This window comes from Pelophylax lessonae (assembly GCF_965119305.1).
Source record: "Pelophylax lessonae genome assembly, chromosome: 2".
Taxonomy (NCBI): Eukaryota; Metazoa; Chordata; class Amphibia; order Anura; family Ranidae; genus Pelophylax; species Pelophylax lessonae.
In genome coordinates this window covers 221,909,681-221,928,708 of record NC_138769.1, presented here as the reverse complement: position 1 = coordinate 221,928,708, position 19,028 = coordinate 221,909,681, and the positions used below count along the sequence as shown (strand labels likewise).

The 19,028-nt window shown below is 39.6% G+C and overlaps 1 protein-coding gene across 1 annotated transcript; it reads right to left on the bottom strand.

Moving 5' to 3' along the window:
* Window positions 1–17,847: 17,847 nt before the first annotated feature.
* LOC309545137 (GTP-binding nuclear protein Ran) lies at window positions 17,848–18,740 on the bottom strand. The gene has a single exon (XM_082244267.1). It carries the CDS (start codon window positions 18,701–18,703, stop codon window positions 18,053–18,055), a length of 651 nt encoding a protein of 216 aa, XP_082100393.1. The 5' UTR covers window positions 18,704–18,740; the 3' UTR covers window positions 17,848–18,052.
* Window positions 18,741–19,028: the final 288 nt, after the last annotated feature.

Below are 19,028 nucleotides of genomic sequence, written 5' to 3'. Positions count from 1 at the left end.
TTCCTTTAAACATGTAGGTCTATATTTTTTCTTAGGGATATAAAGTTGAACTAAATGTGAAAAAGAAAAAATTGGTAGAATTTGAGATTTTTTAGCTGAACAGACATGCAAGACATGTAAGGTTTACTCCTGGCGTTTTACAAATATAGCCAGGCTCCAGGAATAATGTGACTCCTGTGCACATACGCAAGAGTTACATCATTCTTGGCCATCCAGTGGAAAGAAAGGATGTCAGCGAACCCAGAAGAAGCCATGGGGGGAAATGTTAGCTGGGGATGGGCTTGAGACTGACAACTGAATTGGATTGAGCTGGAGAAGGCCGTGCTTGTAAGGTACTTGCACATTATGGTGACAGACCACCCAGCTAACAGCAGTTTAGTTCTACTTTAAAAGGTGCTAAATTTACTGGATCATCCAGTGAATTATTATTTTTAAAGAGAGTAATCAGCAATACTCCCCCTTTTACTTCTTCAGTATAGATTTCCTTTTTTTTTTTCAATGAGTTGGGTAAGAGTCAAGATGTTATTGGAGTGTTTCCACTTTAATATTTCTTTTTAGCCCGAACTAGGATGAAAATAAAAAATTATAAAAAAATGAGTTAATGAATAAAAAAAAAAAAAAAAACATTTCTATACTGCTGCAATCTTTAGTCAGTCTGTGAAGTTTTCATGTTTAAAAACATTAGAGCGAGATATAGTGAGCTGTTGTGCTAATTGACCAGACTGTCAACCAACCCTGGAGAGGTCAGCTATAGTAACTGGGTGGAATTTTTATAAATAGGTATCAAACTGAATTTTGTTTTGACATGATATGATAAAGTTAAAAAAAAATGTCTTTACATATATTTGAACATATGATAATGATTTATGTTAATTGCAATATCTAACCAAATGAAGTGATAGCAAAAAAGTTTAACTTCCTTTTTTTGAAAATATATGGTGGTTTTGTACATTTTTATTCTCGCTTTGTCTATCCTCAGGGTAAAAAAAAAAAAAATTCAGTAGAATTTTAGTTATGTAAATTTGAAATATTGCACACAATTACTAAATATATATTCACCTTTTGAACCAGGAGGTGGAGCTGTAGGCTCCTTTTCATGTTTTAGCTCTTCAAAAAAGCAAATTGTTTCCATTACTCTGTAGCTCAGAAAAGTTAGAATTTACACATCAAGCAGTAATATATCCATTATTTGATCGCTCTATATTTAAAAAAATTAAATAAAACTCAGAACCATAAAATTCTCCCTTTAACCACTTGCGGACCGTGCTATAGCCAAATGACGGGAGTTCTGGGAGGGCATCATATGATGTTCTCCCAAAATCGCGCCGGCTGCGGTGTGTGAGCAGCTTACTCTGTAATCACTGTGTCCTCGGGACAAAGGGGACCACAGATTGGTGTAAAGAGCAAATCAACGGCTTTTTATCTCATGGTCAGCTGTGTCCAATTACAGCTGATCACAATGTAAACACAAGCCGGTTATCGGCATTCCTTTCCTCACACTGACAGCATGAGGAGAGGAGAGCTGGTAACCGACTTGTGTTAAAGGGACATCTACACTGATAATCAGGGCACTGATTATCAGTGTCCTGGTTATCAGTGCAGTCCCAAAAGTGCCCACCAGTGCTGCCTATCAGTGCCCACTAGTGCTGCCAAACAGTGCCCATCAGTGCCTCCTCATCAGTGTCACCTATCAGTGCTGCCTATCAGCACCAATCAGTGCCACCTATCAGTGCCCATCCGTGCCACCTATCAGTGCAGCCTTATTAGTGCCCAACAGTGCTGCCTCATCAGTGCCCAACAGTGCAGCCTACCAGTGCCCATCAGTGCCGCCTCATCAGTGTCCATCAGTGTACCCTATCAGTGTCCATCAGTGCAGCCTATCAGTGCCCATCAGCCTCATCAGGGTACATTAGTGAAGGAGAAGAATTACCTGTTTGCTAAATTTTATAACAAACAATGAAACACATTTTTTTTTTCAAAATGTATGTTCTTTTTTTGTTTATTTAACAAAAAATAAAAAACTCAGTGGTGATTAAATACCACCAATAGAAAGCTCTATTTTTGTAAAAATAAATTCAAAATGATTCATATGGGTACAGTGTTGCATGACCACGCAATTGTCATTCAAAATGTAATGCTGAAATCGGAAAATTGGCTAGTGGTTAAACAAAATTGACCACATTTCATTATAGTATCCTTTTATACAAAATTAACCAAAAACCATTAAAGTTTCTCTTTAACCATATCTGATGTTAAAATATTTATTCAAATGTATCCTGCTGTAGTCTTGAAAAAGACTTTTGAACTTTCCACAACATCAGAAAATCTTTCCCAGATTTGAGTTTATTTCTAAACATACTTAGGAGTCTGCAGGAGAGTCATGGAACACAATCATATATACAAGTCAGCCAAGTGGCAAATTGGTTCCTGTCTTGCTTACGTCAGTCTATAGATATAATCGGCTTAATCAGAGTAACAAACCATTTTGGGTGAAACTGAAACAAGTGCATTTTAAAAGAAGCAGATATTTATTTACCAGCTTTATTATTTTCAGCTGTTATAAAATATCAAATTCCAGATACCCATTATCACCTTATTTTGATCACAGAGTAAATGTAATGAATAGTAGGATGATGTGGATACATAATTAAAATATTATGCATTTATTTTAGACAATGGAGAACGACTCAGAAATTAGCATTTTGCAGACCCTGGGGTTGATTTCCCAAAGGCAAATAGGCTGCAAGGGAATTTTTCAGAAGATTCGTAAATGTAGAGAAAATTCACTTTGGAAAGAATACCCAATCACCTGTAAGAAAAATAAAGACGTAAAAATTATTTTTGCTTGCACATTGTTGGATAATGAAAGTCAACAGAGCTTTACCTTATTTACTAAACTAAAGGAAAATTACTTTGCAAAGTAACAATTCCCTTGCAAAATTTACAACCTGTTTGACTTTAGTAAACAAACCCCATGGTGTGGAGATTGATGTTTTATTCATATGTCCATTCTATTCCAATTATCTTCTGAATACCCCACAAAACACACCTTATTTACGAAGCTTAGCAGCTGTTGCTGTCAGTGAAGTTTCTGTTTGAATTCAAGGGTAGTCTTCTGGCAAACAGGCCAATGTGCTACAGTGGGAAGGGTCAGACTTATCTCATGTCTTATCATATGGGGCTTCCTGTGAGGCCTGGTGGTTATCTTGGAGCTGGGCAAAGCTTTACCAATTTCTTCCCCTGCAACAACAGACCAAAAGTGATTTATGGCTGAGAACAATGATATAGTGATGGCGTTAAGACAACTTTCCTTGAGAAAAAACTTCAGTATACAAAAGACTTTAAATAAATTCTGAGTTACATTGGTAGGCAAATAACCATCAGCTTGCACCAGATGATACCCAAAGCCAGTCTGAGAAAATCCACAAATTTGCGGCACTTGATCTATTCCTTCCTTTTTTGAGAATAAATTGTGACCCAAAATTTCAACTGAAAAGATATAATGACTCCATGCTATCTAAAGGGTCAGCATGGGCTTGGAAAAGGATACCGAAAGTTCCATTGTCTCATAACATCCCTTGCACTAGGCTATGATGAAAAGCTAATGGCAGTTTAACATCTCGTACAACAGCAACATCTTTCCAACTTCCCCAACTTGTGACAACAGATATTCCAAAAAGGTATATATACCCTAAATTTCAATATTATTCGAATTTGCAAGGTAAACTTTGACTTTGAGCTCAAAGTTTAGCTAAGGCCAACCCTGTTGTTTAGCTTTAGATTGACATGAGGGTTACAAACTGAAATTTTAATTTCCAAAAAGTTTATTGAAGAATAATTCAGTATACTAAAACCAATTATTCAGTCAAACATCGAACGTAATGTAACAGAACACCTTTTCTATTTGTTCTGGTGACTATCCAAGACAAAAATTGATAAGAAATCAAACATTTTGAGCTGCCCCCAGAACAGGAATAGTGGAAAGATCTTCTGATGGGACACTTGTTCTGATGACAACTGTCTAAAAGTGTATTTTCCTTAAGTTTCAAAGACTTCCTTTCACTTTCTGGTGTGTTTACAGGACAGGAAATAAAGGCAATTCTACCCATTGGACACACATGGCAACAAAGACAGCTCTTCTTTACTCCAAAATGAAAAAAACTTTTGAACTTTAGATATACTTTAACTACTCTGCTGCGTTACATGAAAATCAAACGTATTCTTGCAGTTAACAGATCTTGCTGTATGTTTAATAAAGGGAGATAAGTTGTGATTGTCACTATCGTGGCTTATCTTGGCTGTTCAGATGTTCCCCACTTCTCACAGCTGAGTGAGAAGTGTCCAGTGCAATTAAAGCTGAATTTTAACTTTCTTTTCACTAGAACTGGATGGAATTATCAACCCTAGCATAGATCATAACTCTGTACCATGTTTCTCAGTTGTCTGCAGATCCCCTGATATTCTGGGTTTAGTTGTGGCCTTGTATCTTGTGACACTCTGCAAATCCTGCTGATAGATTCTGTTACTTCCACAACCACTTCCTGCAGTGCCCAAAGTCTTTAACCACTTTACCACTGGAGAATTTTCCTGATTTACCTCCAGGCCACTTTTTGCAACTTGGCACTGGGCGACTTTAACTGACAATTGCGCGGTCATGCAACGCTGTTACCAAACGAAATTTGCGTCCTTTTTTTCCCACAAACAGAGCTTACTTTTGGTGGTATCTGATTACCTCTGCGCTTTTCATTTTTTGCAATATTAATAAAAAAAGAGCGAAAAGTTTGCGAAAAAATTGACATTTTCTACTTTGACAGTTAGAAAATATCCAATATATTCAATTGTTGTCATATATTTAGGCCAAAATGTATTTAGCTACATGTCTTTGACAAAAAATCCTCAATGAGCGTATTTTTAACCGCTTTAAGACCGGAAGATTTTACCCCATTCCTGACCAGGCTATATTTTGCGATTCGGCACTGCGTTACTTTAACGGACAATTGCGCGGTCATTCAACGCTGTACCCAAATTAAATGTATGTCCTTTTTTTCCCCACAAATAGAGATTTCTTTTGGTGGTATTTGATCACCTGTGCGATTTTTAATTTTTTTAAAAAAGAGCGACAATTTTGAAAAAAAAAAAAACAATATTTTTTACATTCTGATATACAGTGCCTTGCGAAAGTATTCGGCCCCCTTGAACTTTGCGACCTTTTGCCACATTTCAGGCTTCAAACATAAAGATATAAAACTGCATTTTTTTGTGAAGAATCAACAACAAGTGGGACACAATCATGAAGTGGAATGAAATTTATTGGATATTTCAAACTTTGTTAACAAATAAAAAACTGAAAAATTGGGCGTGCAAAATTATTCGGCCCCCTTAAGTTAATACTTTGTAGCGCCACCTTTTGCTGCGATTACAGCTATAAGTCACTTGGGGTATGTCTCTATCAGTTTTGCACATCGAGAGACTGAAATTTTTGCCCATTCCTCCTTGCAAAACAGCTCGAGCTCAGTGAGGTTGGATGGAGAGCGTTTGTGAACAGCAGTTTTCAGTTCTTTCCACAGATTCTTGATTGGATTCAGGTCTTTACTTTGACTTGGCCATTCTATCACCTGAATATGTTTATTTGTGAACCATTCCATGGTAGCTTTTGCTTTATGTTTTGGATCATTGTCTTGTTGGAAGACAAATCTCCGTCCCAGTCTCAGGTCTTTTGCAGACTCCATCTGTTGATCGGCTTTCCTTAGTCCGTGCCTGACAGTCACGAGTAGAGGAGAGCCAATCTGTGGCTCTCCTGACAGGGGGGAGGGGTCTGTGCTGGTAATCAGAGCATTGATTACCAGTGCAGACCCTTGGGGGGGGGGATGCCACTAGAACCACCAGGGATGCCCACCCATGACCCCAGGGATGCCCACCATGGCCACCAGGGATGGCAATCAGGGCTCAGAGAGCCTGCCAGTGCCCTCCCCATCAGTGCTGCCCACCAGTGCCCTCCCCATCAGTGCTGCCCACCAGTGCCTATCATTGCCATCTATCAGTGCTGCCCACCAGTGCCCATTATTGCCCACCAGTGCCACCTATCAGTGCCCTTTAGTACCCATCGGTGCCACCCAGCAGTGCCGATCAGTACCGCCTATCGGTGCCCATCAGTACCGCCTATCAGTGCTCATTAGTGCTGCCTATCAGTGCCCATCAGTGCCACCTATTAGTGCCCATCAATGCCGCCTATCAGTGCCCAGCAGTGCTGCCTGTCAGTGCCCACCAATGCTGCATATCAGTGCTACCTATCAGTGCCACATATCAGTGCCCATCAGTGCTGCCTATCAGTGCCGCATATAAGTGCCACCCCATCAGTGCCACCCCATCAGTACCTCCTCATCAGTGCCTGTCAGTGCGGCCTCATCAGTGCTCATCAGTGCAGGAAAAAAACGTATCTATTTACAAAATTGTATAACATAAACAAAAAAAACTTTTTTTTTATTTGTTTTATTTAATTTGTTTAGCAAACAATTTTATTTGTTTAGCAAAAAAGAAAAAACCTTGCAGTGATCAAATACCACCAAAAGAAAGCTCTATTTGTGGGGAAAAAAATGACATAAATTTGGTTAAGGTACAGTGTTGCATGACCGCGCAATTGTCATTCGAAATTCAACAGCTCTAAAAGCTGAAAATTGGCCTGGGCAGGAAGGGGGTGAAAGTGCCCTGTATTGAAGTGGTTAAGAACCCTCTGGTGAAAGTCATCCGGTACCGGTGATTTAGTTATGTTAAGTTTCTCTAGTTTAGTTCTAAGTCTATCCTCTGTTAGACATGGGGGTACTTCCTGAGGTGTATTATTTAGTTTAGCATTACCAGCTGGGTTACTGTAGCCCCCCAATTCATTTGTTAAGACTGAAGAGAAGAAATTATTTAACACTTTCGCCTTCTCTCTGTCCTCTGTGGCCAGATTTTCTTTTTTCGTCTTTTTTAGGGCCAATGTGTTCTGGCCTCGCTTTCTTACTATTTATATACTTAAAGAATTTCTTGTTTTTTTTTTTTTTACTCTCTTCTGCTATATGTCTTTTCACCTTTACATTTCTTATTACACTCTTTGTAATGCTTGAATGCTGCCAATGACCCCTCAGCCTTGTATTTTTTGAAGGCCTTTTCTTTAGTATTAATATGCATTTTTATTTTGGAGTTTAGCCACCCAGGGTTTAGTTTTGCTCTTTTAAATGTATTTCCCTTTGGAATGCACTGGCCAATCCCTTTGTTTAGTATGCTCTTGAAGTACTCCCATTTTCCCTAGTGTTATTTATTCCCAGGGTTCTATCCAATTTGATATTTTCTAGCAATGAGCGCAGTTTTGGGAAATTGGCTCTTTTGAAATTCAGTGTCCTTAAATTACCCTTGTGTTTCCTATTACTATGATTAATACTGAAACTAATTGACCTATGGTCACTGTTTCCTAAGTTGCCCCGAATTTCTATATCTGTGAGCAGGTCTGTATTATTGGTAATCAGTAGGTCAAGTACTGCATTGTTCCTTGTCGGTGCGTTCACCATCTGACCCATAAAATTGTTCTGCAAAACATTTAGAAACTGCCGAGCCTTGGCTGAATGGGCAGTTCCTTCTGCCCAATCTATATCTGGATAATTAAAGTCCCCCATTATAATGACATTTCCCATCCTTGCTGCCAATCCAATCTGTGAAAGGAGGTCCACCTCCCCCTCCTACCTTTGGTTGGGGGGCCTCTAGCATACGCCCATTATTACTTTCCCCATAGTGCCTTCCCTTTGAAGTTCTACCCATAGGGATTCTGCCTCGTCCATAGCTCCATTATTGATATCATCCCTCATATTTACCTGTACACTTTTCTTAATATACAGACATACCCCTCCCCATTTTTTACCTTCTCTATCTCTGCAATAAAGGGAATACCCCTGAATGGTCGCCATCCAATCATGAGAGGTGTCGAACCAAGTCTCTAATCCCCACAAAATCTAAGTCCTCCTCATACATCAGCAGCTCCAGCTCTCCCATCTTGTTGGCTAGGCTTCTAGCATTGGTATACAAACCTCGTAATTTTGACCGGATGCATACCATATCCTCATTTGATGTTGTTTTTAGGCTGCTCTTGTGATTTTTCCCCATACCCACCTTGGATTTAGGAACTCTGAACACCCTACTGCTAATGTCCCCATTTGTGCCCGCTGAACCTTGCTCCCCGCTGGCTAATTTTACATCTGTACCCTCCTCCCATCACCTAGTTTAAAAGCCACTCTAACGTATTGGCCATCCTCTCACCCAGTACGGTTGCACCCTCCCCATTTAGGTGCAATCTGTCCCTACTAAAGAGCCGGTGGCCGACTGAGAAGTCAGCCCAGTTCTCCAGGGACCTGAAACCCTCCTTACTACACCCTTACTTACACTCCTCAGCCACTTGTTAACTTCCCTAATACATTCAATACATGTCAATACGTTCATTTATGATACCATATGAGAAAGAACTGCTTTGACATTCGGACACAGAGGCTATATTTACCTTTACATTAAGCCAGCCACACATGGATTTACATTTTACCAGTTCAGCAGAAACTGGCTGAATTTTGATCCATGTATGGGCACCTTGGTTGTACACAAGTCAATCCATAGATAGACCTATGTACAACCAGCCTATTGGGTTTTTCCTGAACGATTAGTCCTCTGTGCTCCCTCCCAGCAAAACACAATAGCTCTGCAGGAGGGATTCCCCCATCAACGCAGACTGTGAGCAAATCAAGCAATTTTCTTTCCTTCAGCCTCAGAAAATTGCATAATCTATGGCCCTTTGCTATCTATTCATGTTTATCTATAACTACCCTAGTTTTATTAGGATAAAGTGGGGTTAAAGGAAGTAGAACTAACTTGCATCATTTTGATTTTTTTTTGTTTTCCTATGTATTTTTTATTTATTTATTTTTTTGGGAGGGGGAGAGGAGGTATTTAAAGAAAAAGCAGCCTCATTTGGTTAAGTTTATTTACTGAATGAACATTTTAGATGCATATATGCCCAACAAATAGGGACCAACAATTTCAAATAAAATACTTTTTTTAATTTATCCATTCAACAAATTACTTGAACATAACTCCTTAAGTCTTTTTTTTTACATCTTTGAAATGTTTCTGGAATTTTTCATAAACATGAAAAGAGGGAACATCAATAACAATACAATTATAGACCATAAAACATATTTCTTGTTTAAAAGTTATTAACATCCTCATGGGACTGTCTGTGATAGCAAAGGAACAAAATGTCTGTGCAGCTTTAATAATGCTGGGGACATTTCCATCATCCACAAATTCTAATAAAATTACTGAATTCAGAACTCTTGTATGTTTTTGGGTTAGGGTTTTATAAATTTTCACTGCTGTATTTTTGTGGTCATGTAAATGTTATTGTAAATTGTAGACTACATAATTTGCATATTTTAACATGTTTGAACTCATCACGAGTCTAATAAAAGTGAGCAGGGGCAACTTTCTAGGATTGTTTAAAAAAAAAAAAAAAAACGGGGGCATTGGGTTGCCCTCTGTATTAATTTTTAGATGCAGGTCTGGTATCCAATTTTAGGGGGAACCCTATAAAAAAAAAAAAACATGTGGATCTTCCCAAAAATTCATACCAGACTTTTGGTCAAGAGTGCAGCCTGGCTGGCCAGGAAAAAGGGGGGCAAACATGCACCTCCCCCCTCCTGAATCATACTAAACCTCTTTTTCTCAATATTGGGGAGTATCTTGTCATGTTGATGAGGACGGGACCTTCTTCCCCACAACCCTGGCCTGATGGCTGGGAGGGTCTGTGGCTGTGGGCTTATCAAAATGTGAAAAATGCCACACTTTTTTCTTCTTGATTTTTGTATAGGGTTCTCCCCTAGAATCCATACCAGGCCCGAAGGGTCTTGTATAAAATCTGATGGGGACCCAAGCCATTTTTGTTTTGCGTGTAAATACATTAAGGGCCTGGTATGAATTAAGAACATCTAATTATTAAATAAAATTGACATGCTAAAATCATCAAGTCCACAAATCAGTGTAGCTTGCCAACTACTATGTCCATAAACCAAATGAATGAAGGTGACTATCTCTTCTCAAAAACCAAAGGGTTGCTCCACCACGTACCAATGAATGCTGCACTCACCAGAGCAACAAACACTTTAACTTAGATCCAGGTTTTCAAAACACCTTCATCCAATCTTCTCCTGGTAGTCATTAGCAGTTCTTACATAGCAGGCATAAAAAAAAAAAAAAATAAAAGAGCTCCAGAGATTGGAAAGTATATATAATGAAAAAATTCATTAAAACCATATGTCTCCACTACTATAAAAAGTGCCTTTGGAAAGGCACAGACCCAAACAGCTAACTTATGTCCAGGAATATCCCACTGTTGCCCACATCCACCAGAGCCAGCGTGCATTCCACAAACAGGCAAGTGACCTAGGGGATGGAACTCAATGTCGACGTAGTTTCCAGTTCCATCCTTTATGTAAAGGCGTTTTTAAAACCTGGATCTACTGTAAGTTAATACACTTGTAGGCTGCTGGTCAGCAAGAGCAATAATTCTAGCACTAAATTTCCTCTGTAACTCTAAATTTGTAACCTGTAAATATTTTTCCAAGCACTGCCTATGAATATTTTTAAGTATAGTAGTTTGGTGCCATTTCATGAGCGCGCGCGGTTTTAAATCGTGACATGTTAGGTCAGTGTTTCTCAACTCTGGTCCTCAGGGCACATAACAGGCCAGATTTTAAGTATTACCTTGGGGAGATGCAGGCTAAAATCCTGCAATCACTGAGCAGCAAGGGATATCACCTGTGATGTATTTCAGTTTTCTTGCAAACCTGGCCTGTTAGTGTGCCCTGAGAACTGGAGTTGAGAAACACTATGTTAGGTATCTATTTACTTGGTGTAACATTATCTTTTATATATATATAAAAAAAAAAATGGTTTATATATTTTGTATTTTTTGCATTAAAATTAATTTTTCCAAATAAAATGTGTTGGAAAAATCACTGTGCAAATACTGTGTGCACAACAAATTGCAACAACCACCATTTTATTATCTAGAGTCTCTGCTAAAAAATATATATGATGTTTGGGGGTTCTGAGTAATTTTCTAGCAAAAAAATACAGATTTTTACATTAAGGAGAGAAATGTCAGAATTGGCCTGGGTGGGAACTGGTTAAACTAGTAATTGATAATATACACTGATCTGTGGAGTTAATGTTTATATATTTGACTATCTTGAATATTTGATTGTTTACTGTTCATTTGCTATGTGCACAAGGCGAGTGCCTATTTTGTTTAGTTACATATTTTATAAGTGTCGTGTCTACACTCTAAGGGTCGACTGCCTTGATATAGGTTTACAACTGGTTGGTGCCCTCTTATTTTTATTGTAGCAATGCACCAATTCACAGGCAGGTTAAGTACATACCTTAGGTGTGTTATGTAAAGGAATTTCACATTTTTAATGTTTTATGGAAGCAACATATATTTAAAAAAAAAAGTAAAATTAGAGGGAATGCAGAGGCATTATCAACATCTATTAGCCCAGAATCTTACAAAAAAAAAAAAAAAAATGAGGCCTATATGGACATACAGAGTTGTTTTTTACATTTTTGGTGGTAATTAGTGTAATGAAGTTACCATTCTGAAATGTAGTTACATTGATATAAAATAAGATACCATTCAGTTAGACACCAAACATGAATATATTACAAGGTCCAGAAGGCACACTCAATATGTTAAGCCTCTTATAAGCATAATGCATCAAATCTACAGTATATCAAATTTTGTATCGATTTACAATTTCCTCCTTGTGGATGAATGCTTTTCAAAAAATGTCTTTTTTTCAGGCACTCCCTTCATCTTTACCAGACACCTATCCTAGCTGAGGGTTGGGTGTAGATGTTAATGGGGGACCCCCTCATAGCCTATATTTATTCCATGATAAAATCTTCCTCATCTCTCTCTCATATTGTGGCTGTGCAATATTTATGGTTATCGTCTCTCAAATAATACACTCTAATGATTGTTTCAGGATAAAAATTGCCTCTTCTCTACCTTTCAGTACAAAATATGCATACTGCTAACTAAGAATAAGTGAAGGTTTGGTTCGTTGGACATTTTCTGGAAACCTCAAATCTTAGATATAGCGATGCCCTCCCCTTAAAGTCTATCAAAAGATTAATCTTGAAATTTACACAAATCCTTTAAATAACATGCTTGGGGTGCCTTAAAGTTGCATGTGAAGTTAGGTATCTCTATGTTTTTTTTTTTGCAAACAGCAGGCAGTCAGAGCTCGGTTACTTAGCGGCAGTAGCACTACCTATGCTAAGTAACAGATCCTTGGCCAACTGGGGGACCTCATTGATCAAATATGATCATCACCATATTTTGTAAATTATGTCATCCAGGATCCCATCCAGTTTGTTGACAAATAGCAGCCAGTAATGATCAGCCATTTTGTGGCAGTGCGATAGGGCCAACATCGTCTGGTGGTGGATCATAGTGGCAGTGTGGAAACATAATTGAGTGGTGGAGAAACAGTGTTGGGTGAAGCAGGTTGTCTTGATCCACATGGTTGGAGGATGTGATTGATGTTGGATTTACATTAGGGGACAATGTTTACAATTTTTTTTACCATAAAAGAGTGTCATAGTGTCTGTGCTTTTTATTTATTTTTAATAATATTCATTCACCAGGGAGGATGGATACCTGGGATAAAATGGTTTTCGATTTTGATATGTCCCTCCCAAAAACTCCCATTACCTCTTAGGGACCAGATGTGGGGATGAGGCTCTTGTCCTTTCAACATGTGGACAAGGTGCCAAGTGAGGGGCCTTTCCAATGCTGAAGGCATGAGACCTGGTATGGTTTAGGGGGGGTTCACACTGCTCCACCTTTTTTGGCCACCCAGGTTTAATGCAGTTTCTGGTATGAAAATCTGGAGAAAAAAAACACACTATATATTTATGTTAGTACCCCTTTTTACCCCCCCTCCCCAAAAAAAAAAAGTTAAAATCACATAACAATGCATACACCATGACAGATTCTTATACTAAAAAAAGTAAAAAATGTCACCTGATACAAATCCAATAAGGAAGATCCTTGTCAGTCATTACGACCCACTGCCTGATAATTTTTCCCCACTGATCAATGATGTTTCCACTCTGCCATAACCACCCACTGCTTTATGATGTTGACCTATCATGGCCTTATGGTAAATAATGTTCCCTCTTTATTTACAAACAGAAACCAGGGGTTTGGGCAGGCAAACTGGCCTAATGTGACCAGCTTGTTGGTTTACCGAAACTGTGCACAAGCTGCATTCGGGTTGTCTCAAGGCCGAAGGTCATTCCTACTGTTAACATAATGTCCAGCAACAGTACAATTTTTGTGGCTAATGTCACTGATATAATACACTCTATTTTTACTTCAGGATAATACCTGCCACATCTCTCCATGGCTAATGTCACTGAGATAATACTCTCCATTTTTATGTCAGGCTAAAACCTGCCTCATCTTCCTCTTATATTGTGGCCTAACCAAACTGCTTACATACTACCCAGTCACTAGACAAAATGTGCATTGTCTTATTCTGAGAAGGTGTACAATGACATCCTACCAGAATTGCGCTTACCGTGTGCCCCCTAGGGTGTGCACACGGAAGTGTCCTTGCTCGCCGGGTTCACAGGACCCGTTGCATCACAGATCATGGTAAAGGGCCATTGACAGTGGCCCTTTACCATGTGATAACTCCAACCAATGACACAGTGCCACCTGTGCTATTACAGTGCCACATCAGTGCCACCTGTGCCACTACAATGCCCATCAGTGCCAGTATAGTGCTCATCTGTTCCCTACAGTGCCATCAGTTACTCATCAGCACTATCAGTGCAGCCACATCTGTCCTAGAGTCCCTATTGCACATCTGTCTTAGAGCCCACAGTCTTCAGAATGGTGAAAAAATCATATTCAAGTGAGCAGGCATACCAACTTCTTAGCTTGAGCGACAAGAGCAGCGGAGAGTTCTCTGAGTCTGATTCTGATTCGGCATTTGAACCCGTTTAAAGCAGTGGGCCTGCTACAGAATCGGAGAAAGAGGAAAGTGTGCCCATGAAACAAAGGTGTTCTGGCGAGGAGCAGTCTACCACAAATAGAGCAGTGACATCAACCATCAACTCCATGCCATCCACCAGTAGCCAAGTGGCATCCACTAGTAGTGGAGTGGTATCCAGGAGAAATGGAGTATAACTGCAAGAAAGGCCAAGCACTAATGGGGTGTCATCTCAGCCCCAAAGGATTAGAACCCATGCCAGCCTTCCTTATGCCCTTCAAAACCCTCTGTGACATCCCCCTAAATCAGGAGCAGAAAACATCCCCCTTTTACCGCCGAGCAAGGTGTCCTAGTTAATACAGAGAATTTGTCCCCTATGGATTTTTTACATTTAAATTTTACCCAAGACCTATTATCTTCCATCATGGTCCAGTGCAACCTCTATGCACAACAGTTCATCTCAAGCAACCCAGGTTCAAGTTACACCTATGAGTGGAGAGCACTAATCGTGGAGGAATTTAAAATATTTTTGGGCCTCACTTTCAGTATGGGACTCACAAAAAAAAATGAATGATATTCCTACTGGTCAACCGTCTCTATCTACCACATGGCAATTTCTCATCCATTATGCCAAGATCAAGATACCTAATGATTATGCGGTTTATTATGCAGTAATTGTGTATGGTTTGCCACAGCTCCCTCTACAAATTTCAAATATTTCCTAGACTCCTTTGATTATAGTTTCCATTACCAGTTTACTGCTATATATATATATACATATATATAATTCAATACAATTCAATTTTTGGTATCTATACATGCAGGTTTATTTCCCTTTTTATTTTTATCCATCCATTTTTTGATATAGGTGATCCTAGCTGCTCCGGGCTTCCTGGGTCCGGGGCTGCGATGGATGGCCAGCCGCCTCCCCCCCTTCTTCCCCCTTCCGCCTGGCTCTGCGCAGGCATCTAAGGTTGGGGGCGGGGCGTCACGCCCCCCATTGGCGTGATGCACTACATGCCGGGTACGTCATGCTACCCAGCGTCATGTTGCCATGGCAAACTCCACCTTGTTGCACGTCAGTGGCGGACGGCCCCCATCCATATCCGGTCTACGTGACCGGATGTGAAGGGCTAGTTAGCCGCCTACAAATACTGACGCCAGCATGGCACTGGCGTGGTTTTGCTCCCGCATCTTTAGACGCATGGACTTGATGGGACCAACAAACCTTTCTCACTGTTGGCACTTCATATTTCGGTAAATTTGGATCTATACCTTCTTATCACATTATTTTTCGTTGTACTTCACTGTTATGGGTCACCTATGTTTATTCATCACACACTTATCTTTCATTTATATCCTAGCGCATCTTTTCTCACATATCCTCCCTTTCAGGGGATATTTTCTCTCTCTTTTTCTAATTCTAGAGATCACTTTCTTCACCTTGTCTACTTTTGACTCAATCTGGGTCTCACATTCATCGTTTATATGCACTTTATTCGGTAACCTCCTTGGGACTTGATAGCCTTGGTATTGTCCTCGTTGGCACTTTCTTCTGTTCTTGAATTTATTTATTTGAACATTTTGTTCACTTGAGATTGATTTACTCAGTATAATTAATTTATACATATTACTATAAATATATATTTTCAGATTGATCTTGCTTCCAATGAGTCCTTACTATCAATCCCTGGAGTATATCTTTGGATTTTCTCCATTCACTTTTACCATGGTCCTCTCCTTCCTGTTGTCCTTTTGCTGGATGCAATCCATGCCTCAGCCCCAAATCAGGCAATCCCTGGATCCGCTTCGGTCCCTTTATCCCTGATTGGACTGTTTGAGAAATAGAGACACTGTTCAAGGTAGTGTCTATCTCTATATATTCCATAATACCATCTATTTTCTTTTTTCATATTAATACACCAACATAACCCATATTTCCATTTTTTAGACATATGTTTAAGCTCCTGATGAATGGACGGAGGTCCACGAAACACGTAGAGCCTACAATTACTCCAATGTTTTATCTTAACATGTCATATTTAAAGATTATGAGCACAGAGAGCATTTATGCGTTGATGTATCCATTATATTCTTGTGTGATCTAATTTTTCCAAGAAATATTGTATTAATTTTGGTTTTATTATGCATTATTATATTTGTTCTGTGCTGTATCTCTGTATATGTTTATGTAACAGTGATTTTTTATTATATGTATTCAATCAATAAAATATCTTATGTCCAATCTGCCTCATTTAAAGTCCCACATCTCTCTTCTTTTTACGATTATGCGGTTCCTTCATTACAATGACAACACCCAGTGCCCTCCCCGAAATGACCCAGCATATGAAAAATTATTTAGAACTCGGCCATTTCTAAATATTTTCTCTGAGAAATTTGCCCAGTTATTTACCCCCAGCCAAAGAATCTACGTGGATGAGTCACTTGTCCACTTCACATGCAGGCTGGGCTTCAAACAGTTTATCCCCAGCAAAAGGGCCAGATATGGGGTTAAATTCTACAAATTATGTGACAGAGCCATGGGGTACATCTACACCTTCCTGGTGTACAAAGGGGAAGGACACCCAGCTGCATCCCCTGAATGCCCAGAGTACATTGGAGCCAGCGGAAAAGTTGCTTGGGGGTTTGTATATCCACTCCTGGAAAAGGGTTACCATCTATATATGGATAACTACTACACAAGCTTGCCCCTCTTCAGTGAGAGTCACTAGGAAGGGCTTCCCGCAAAGGCTTGTTAATGAAAGATTAGGACGAGGGGAGACGATGAGTTTGTGGAATAATTAAATATTGGCTATCATGTGGAGGGACAGACGAAACGTCTACATGCTCTCATCCATTCATAATGACACCTATGTGGAAATCCACAGAAGAAAGGGCCCAATCAAGAAAACAGCATGTGTCCATGGCTATAATTTGTTCATGGGGGAGTCGACTTTAATCAATAAATGATCGAACCCTATCTTCACAAGAAAAACCCATTGGTATAAAAATGTCTCTATTTATTTTTTCAGCTTGGCCATGTATAATATCTATATTATTTATGGTAAATCTACCAAGACCCCCGTATCCTATCTTTAATACCGAGGAAAAAATTATCCCCACCCTTTTTTACCCTGAAGCCCCACCAGAAAGCATTCACTCAGATTCTAGGAGCAGAATCCATGAACGCCATTTTCCTGAGAACCCCCCCGTCCCAAACAGGCCAAAGACGTCAAAAGAAATGCTGGGTGTGCTCCAGAGGAGGAGATAGAAGAGACACCACATATATTTTTTCCCCCAGTATCCTATCCAACCAGGCCTCTGTATAGGTGACTGTTTTCACTGTTTACCATACTTCTTTACATTAATAGTGAATTATGGTAAACGTAATTCTCAATTCCTGTCATTTACCTCCACATCCCTATGCCTCTGCACTAATTTATACATACCTCTGCCTGCTCTAGAACTCACCCTTGCCTGTTATACGACCATGCTTCTGCCTAAGGTTAAACTGTACATTCTTCTGCCTGCTCTGGAACTGAGCCTGGGCTGTTTATTGACCATGTTTTTTGCCTGCCTCTTGGACTGATCTTTTTTTTTTTTTTTATTTGAAATACAACTTTATTATTATGATCTAAACGAAAAAATGTATGGGAATGACAGTAACAAACGAGATCACCACTGAACATTGTGATGTGACTGTAGCAGTCTTAACTTATATTTGAATCTTTTAAGGGAATATTATTTGCAGTCCCAAACAGCTAGATACGCAGGTCCAAAATATGAAGGATTTATTTTTTCTCAACTGCCACATTCACTCCAAAGCCCATTCATCTCCTTCAGCATCCCAAAAGGTTAAAGCACATGTTCTGCTCAGCTAAATAAAGTGGCAAACACGCTGCACCACTGACATCACAGGACAGTTGCCTATAAAACTAGACTTCTGACTCTGGGCTCGAGCTTCATTCACCTCACAGATCATCATCTTCATCTGGCAGCGCTGTAGTCTGGGCAACCTGTAGATCAATCTCATATTGTGCAGCCAATGCAGGATCCATAACCACTTCAGGTGGTGCAAGAGCAGGCATGGCTACAAACTCAAGGTTGGGATCCCCTATCAGTTTTCTGGCAAGCCAAAGGAAGGGCTTTTCGAAATTGTAGTTACTCTTTGCAGAGATATCATAGTACTGAAGATTCTTCTTCCTATGAAATACGATTGATTTTGCTTTGACTTTTCTGTCTTTAATGTCCACTTTGTTGCCACACAAGACTATGGGGATATTTTCACATACTCTTACAAGATCTCTATGCCAGTTGGGTACATTCTTGTATGTGACTCTTGATGTTACATCAAACATGATAATGGCACACTGAGCCTGGATGTAATACCCATCTCGCAAACCACCAAACTTTTCTTGACCAGCAGTATCCCATACATTGAATTTAATAGGACCTCTGTTGGTATGGAAAACCAAAGGGTGGACTTCAACACCAAGTGTGGCTACGTATTTTTTCTCGAATTCACCAGTCAAATGACGTTTTACAAATGTTGTTTTACCAGTACCACCATCACCAACTAGAACAAGCTTGAACTGAACTTGAGGCTCTCCCTGGGCTGCCATGGCTTGTGTGTGGCTTCCAGAAGCGTCTCTGTATGAGGCAGCCTGGACTGATCTTTTACCCTGCTACTGGAGTAGTGGGATTCATAACACAGGGGTCTTACAAATGTGTTGAGCTTCAGAATTGATTTTCTGGAAGAAGAAAACACATTTTTTGGTTTTCTCATTGACGGATTAGGGTCTGGAGATCTGAGGCTTCAAAGCGATTTGGGTGGGAGAAGCCTCGACTCCTGTCCCCATTCTTTCCTTGCCTGCTACCTGTACTATGTACGATGCTTCTGCCTACTACCAGGACCAATATTTTGGCACTGCTGGCAATATCTCTACC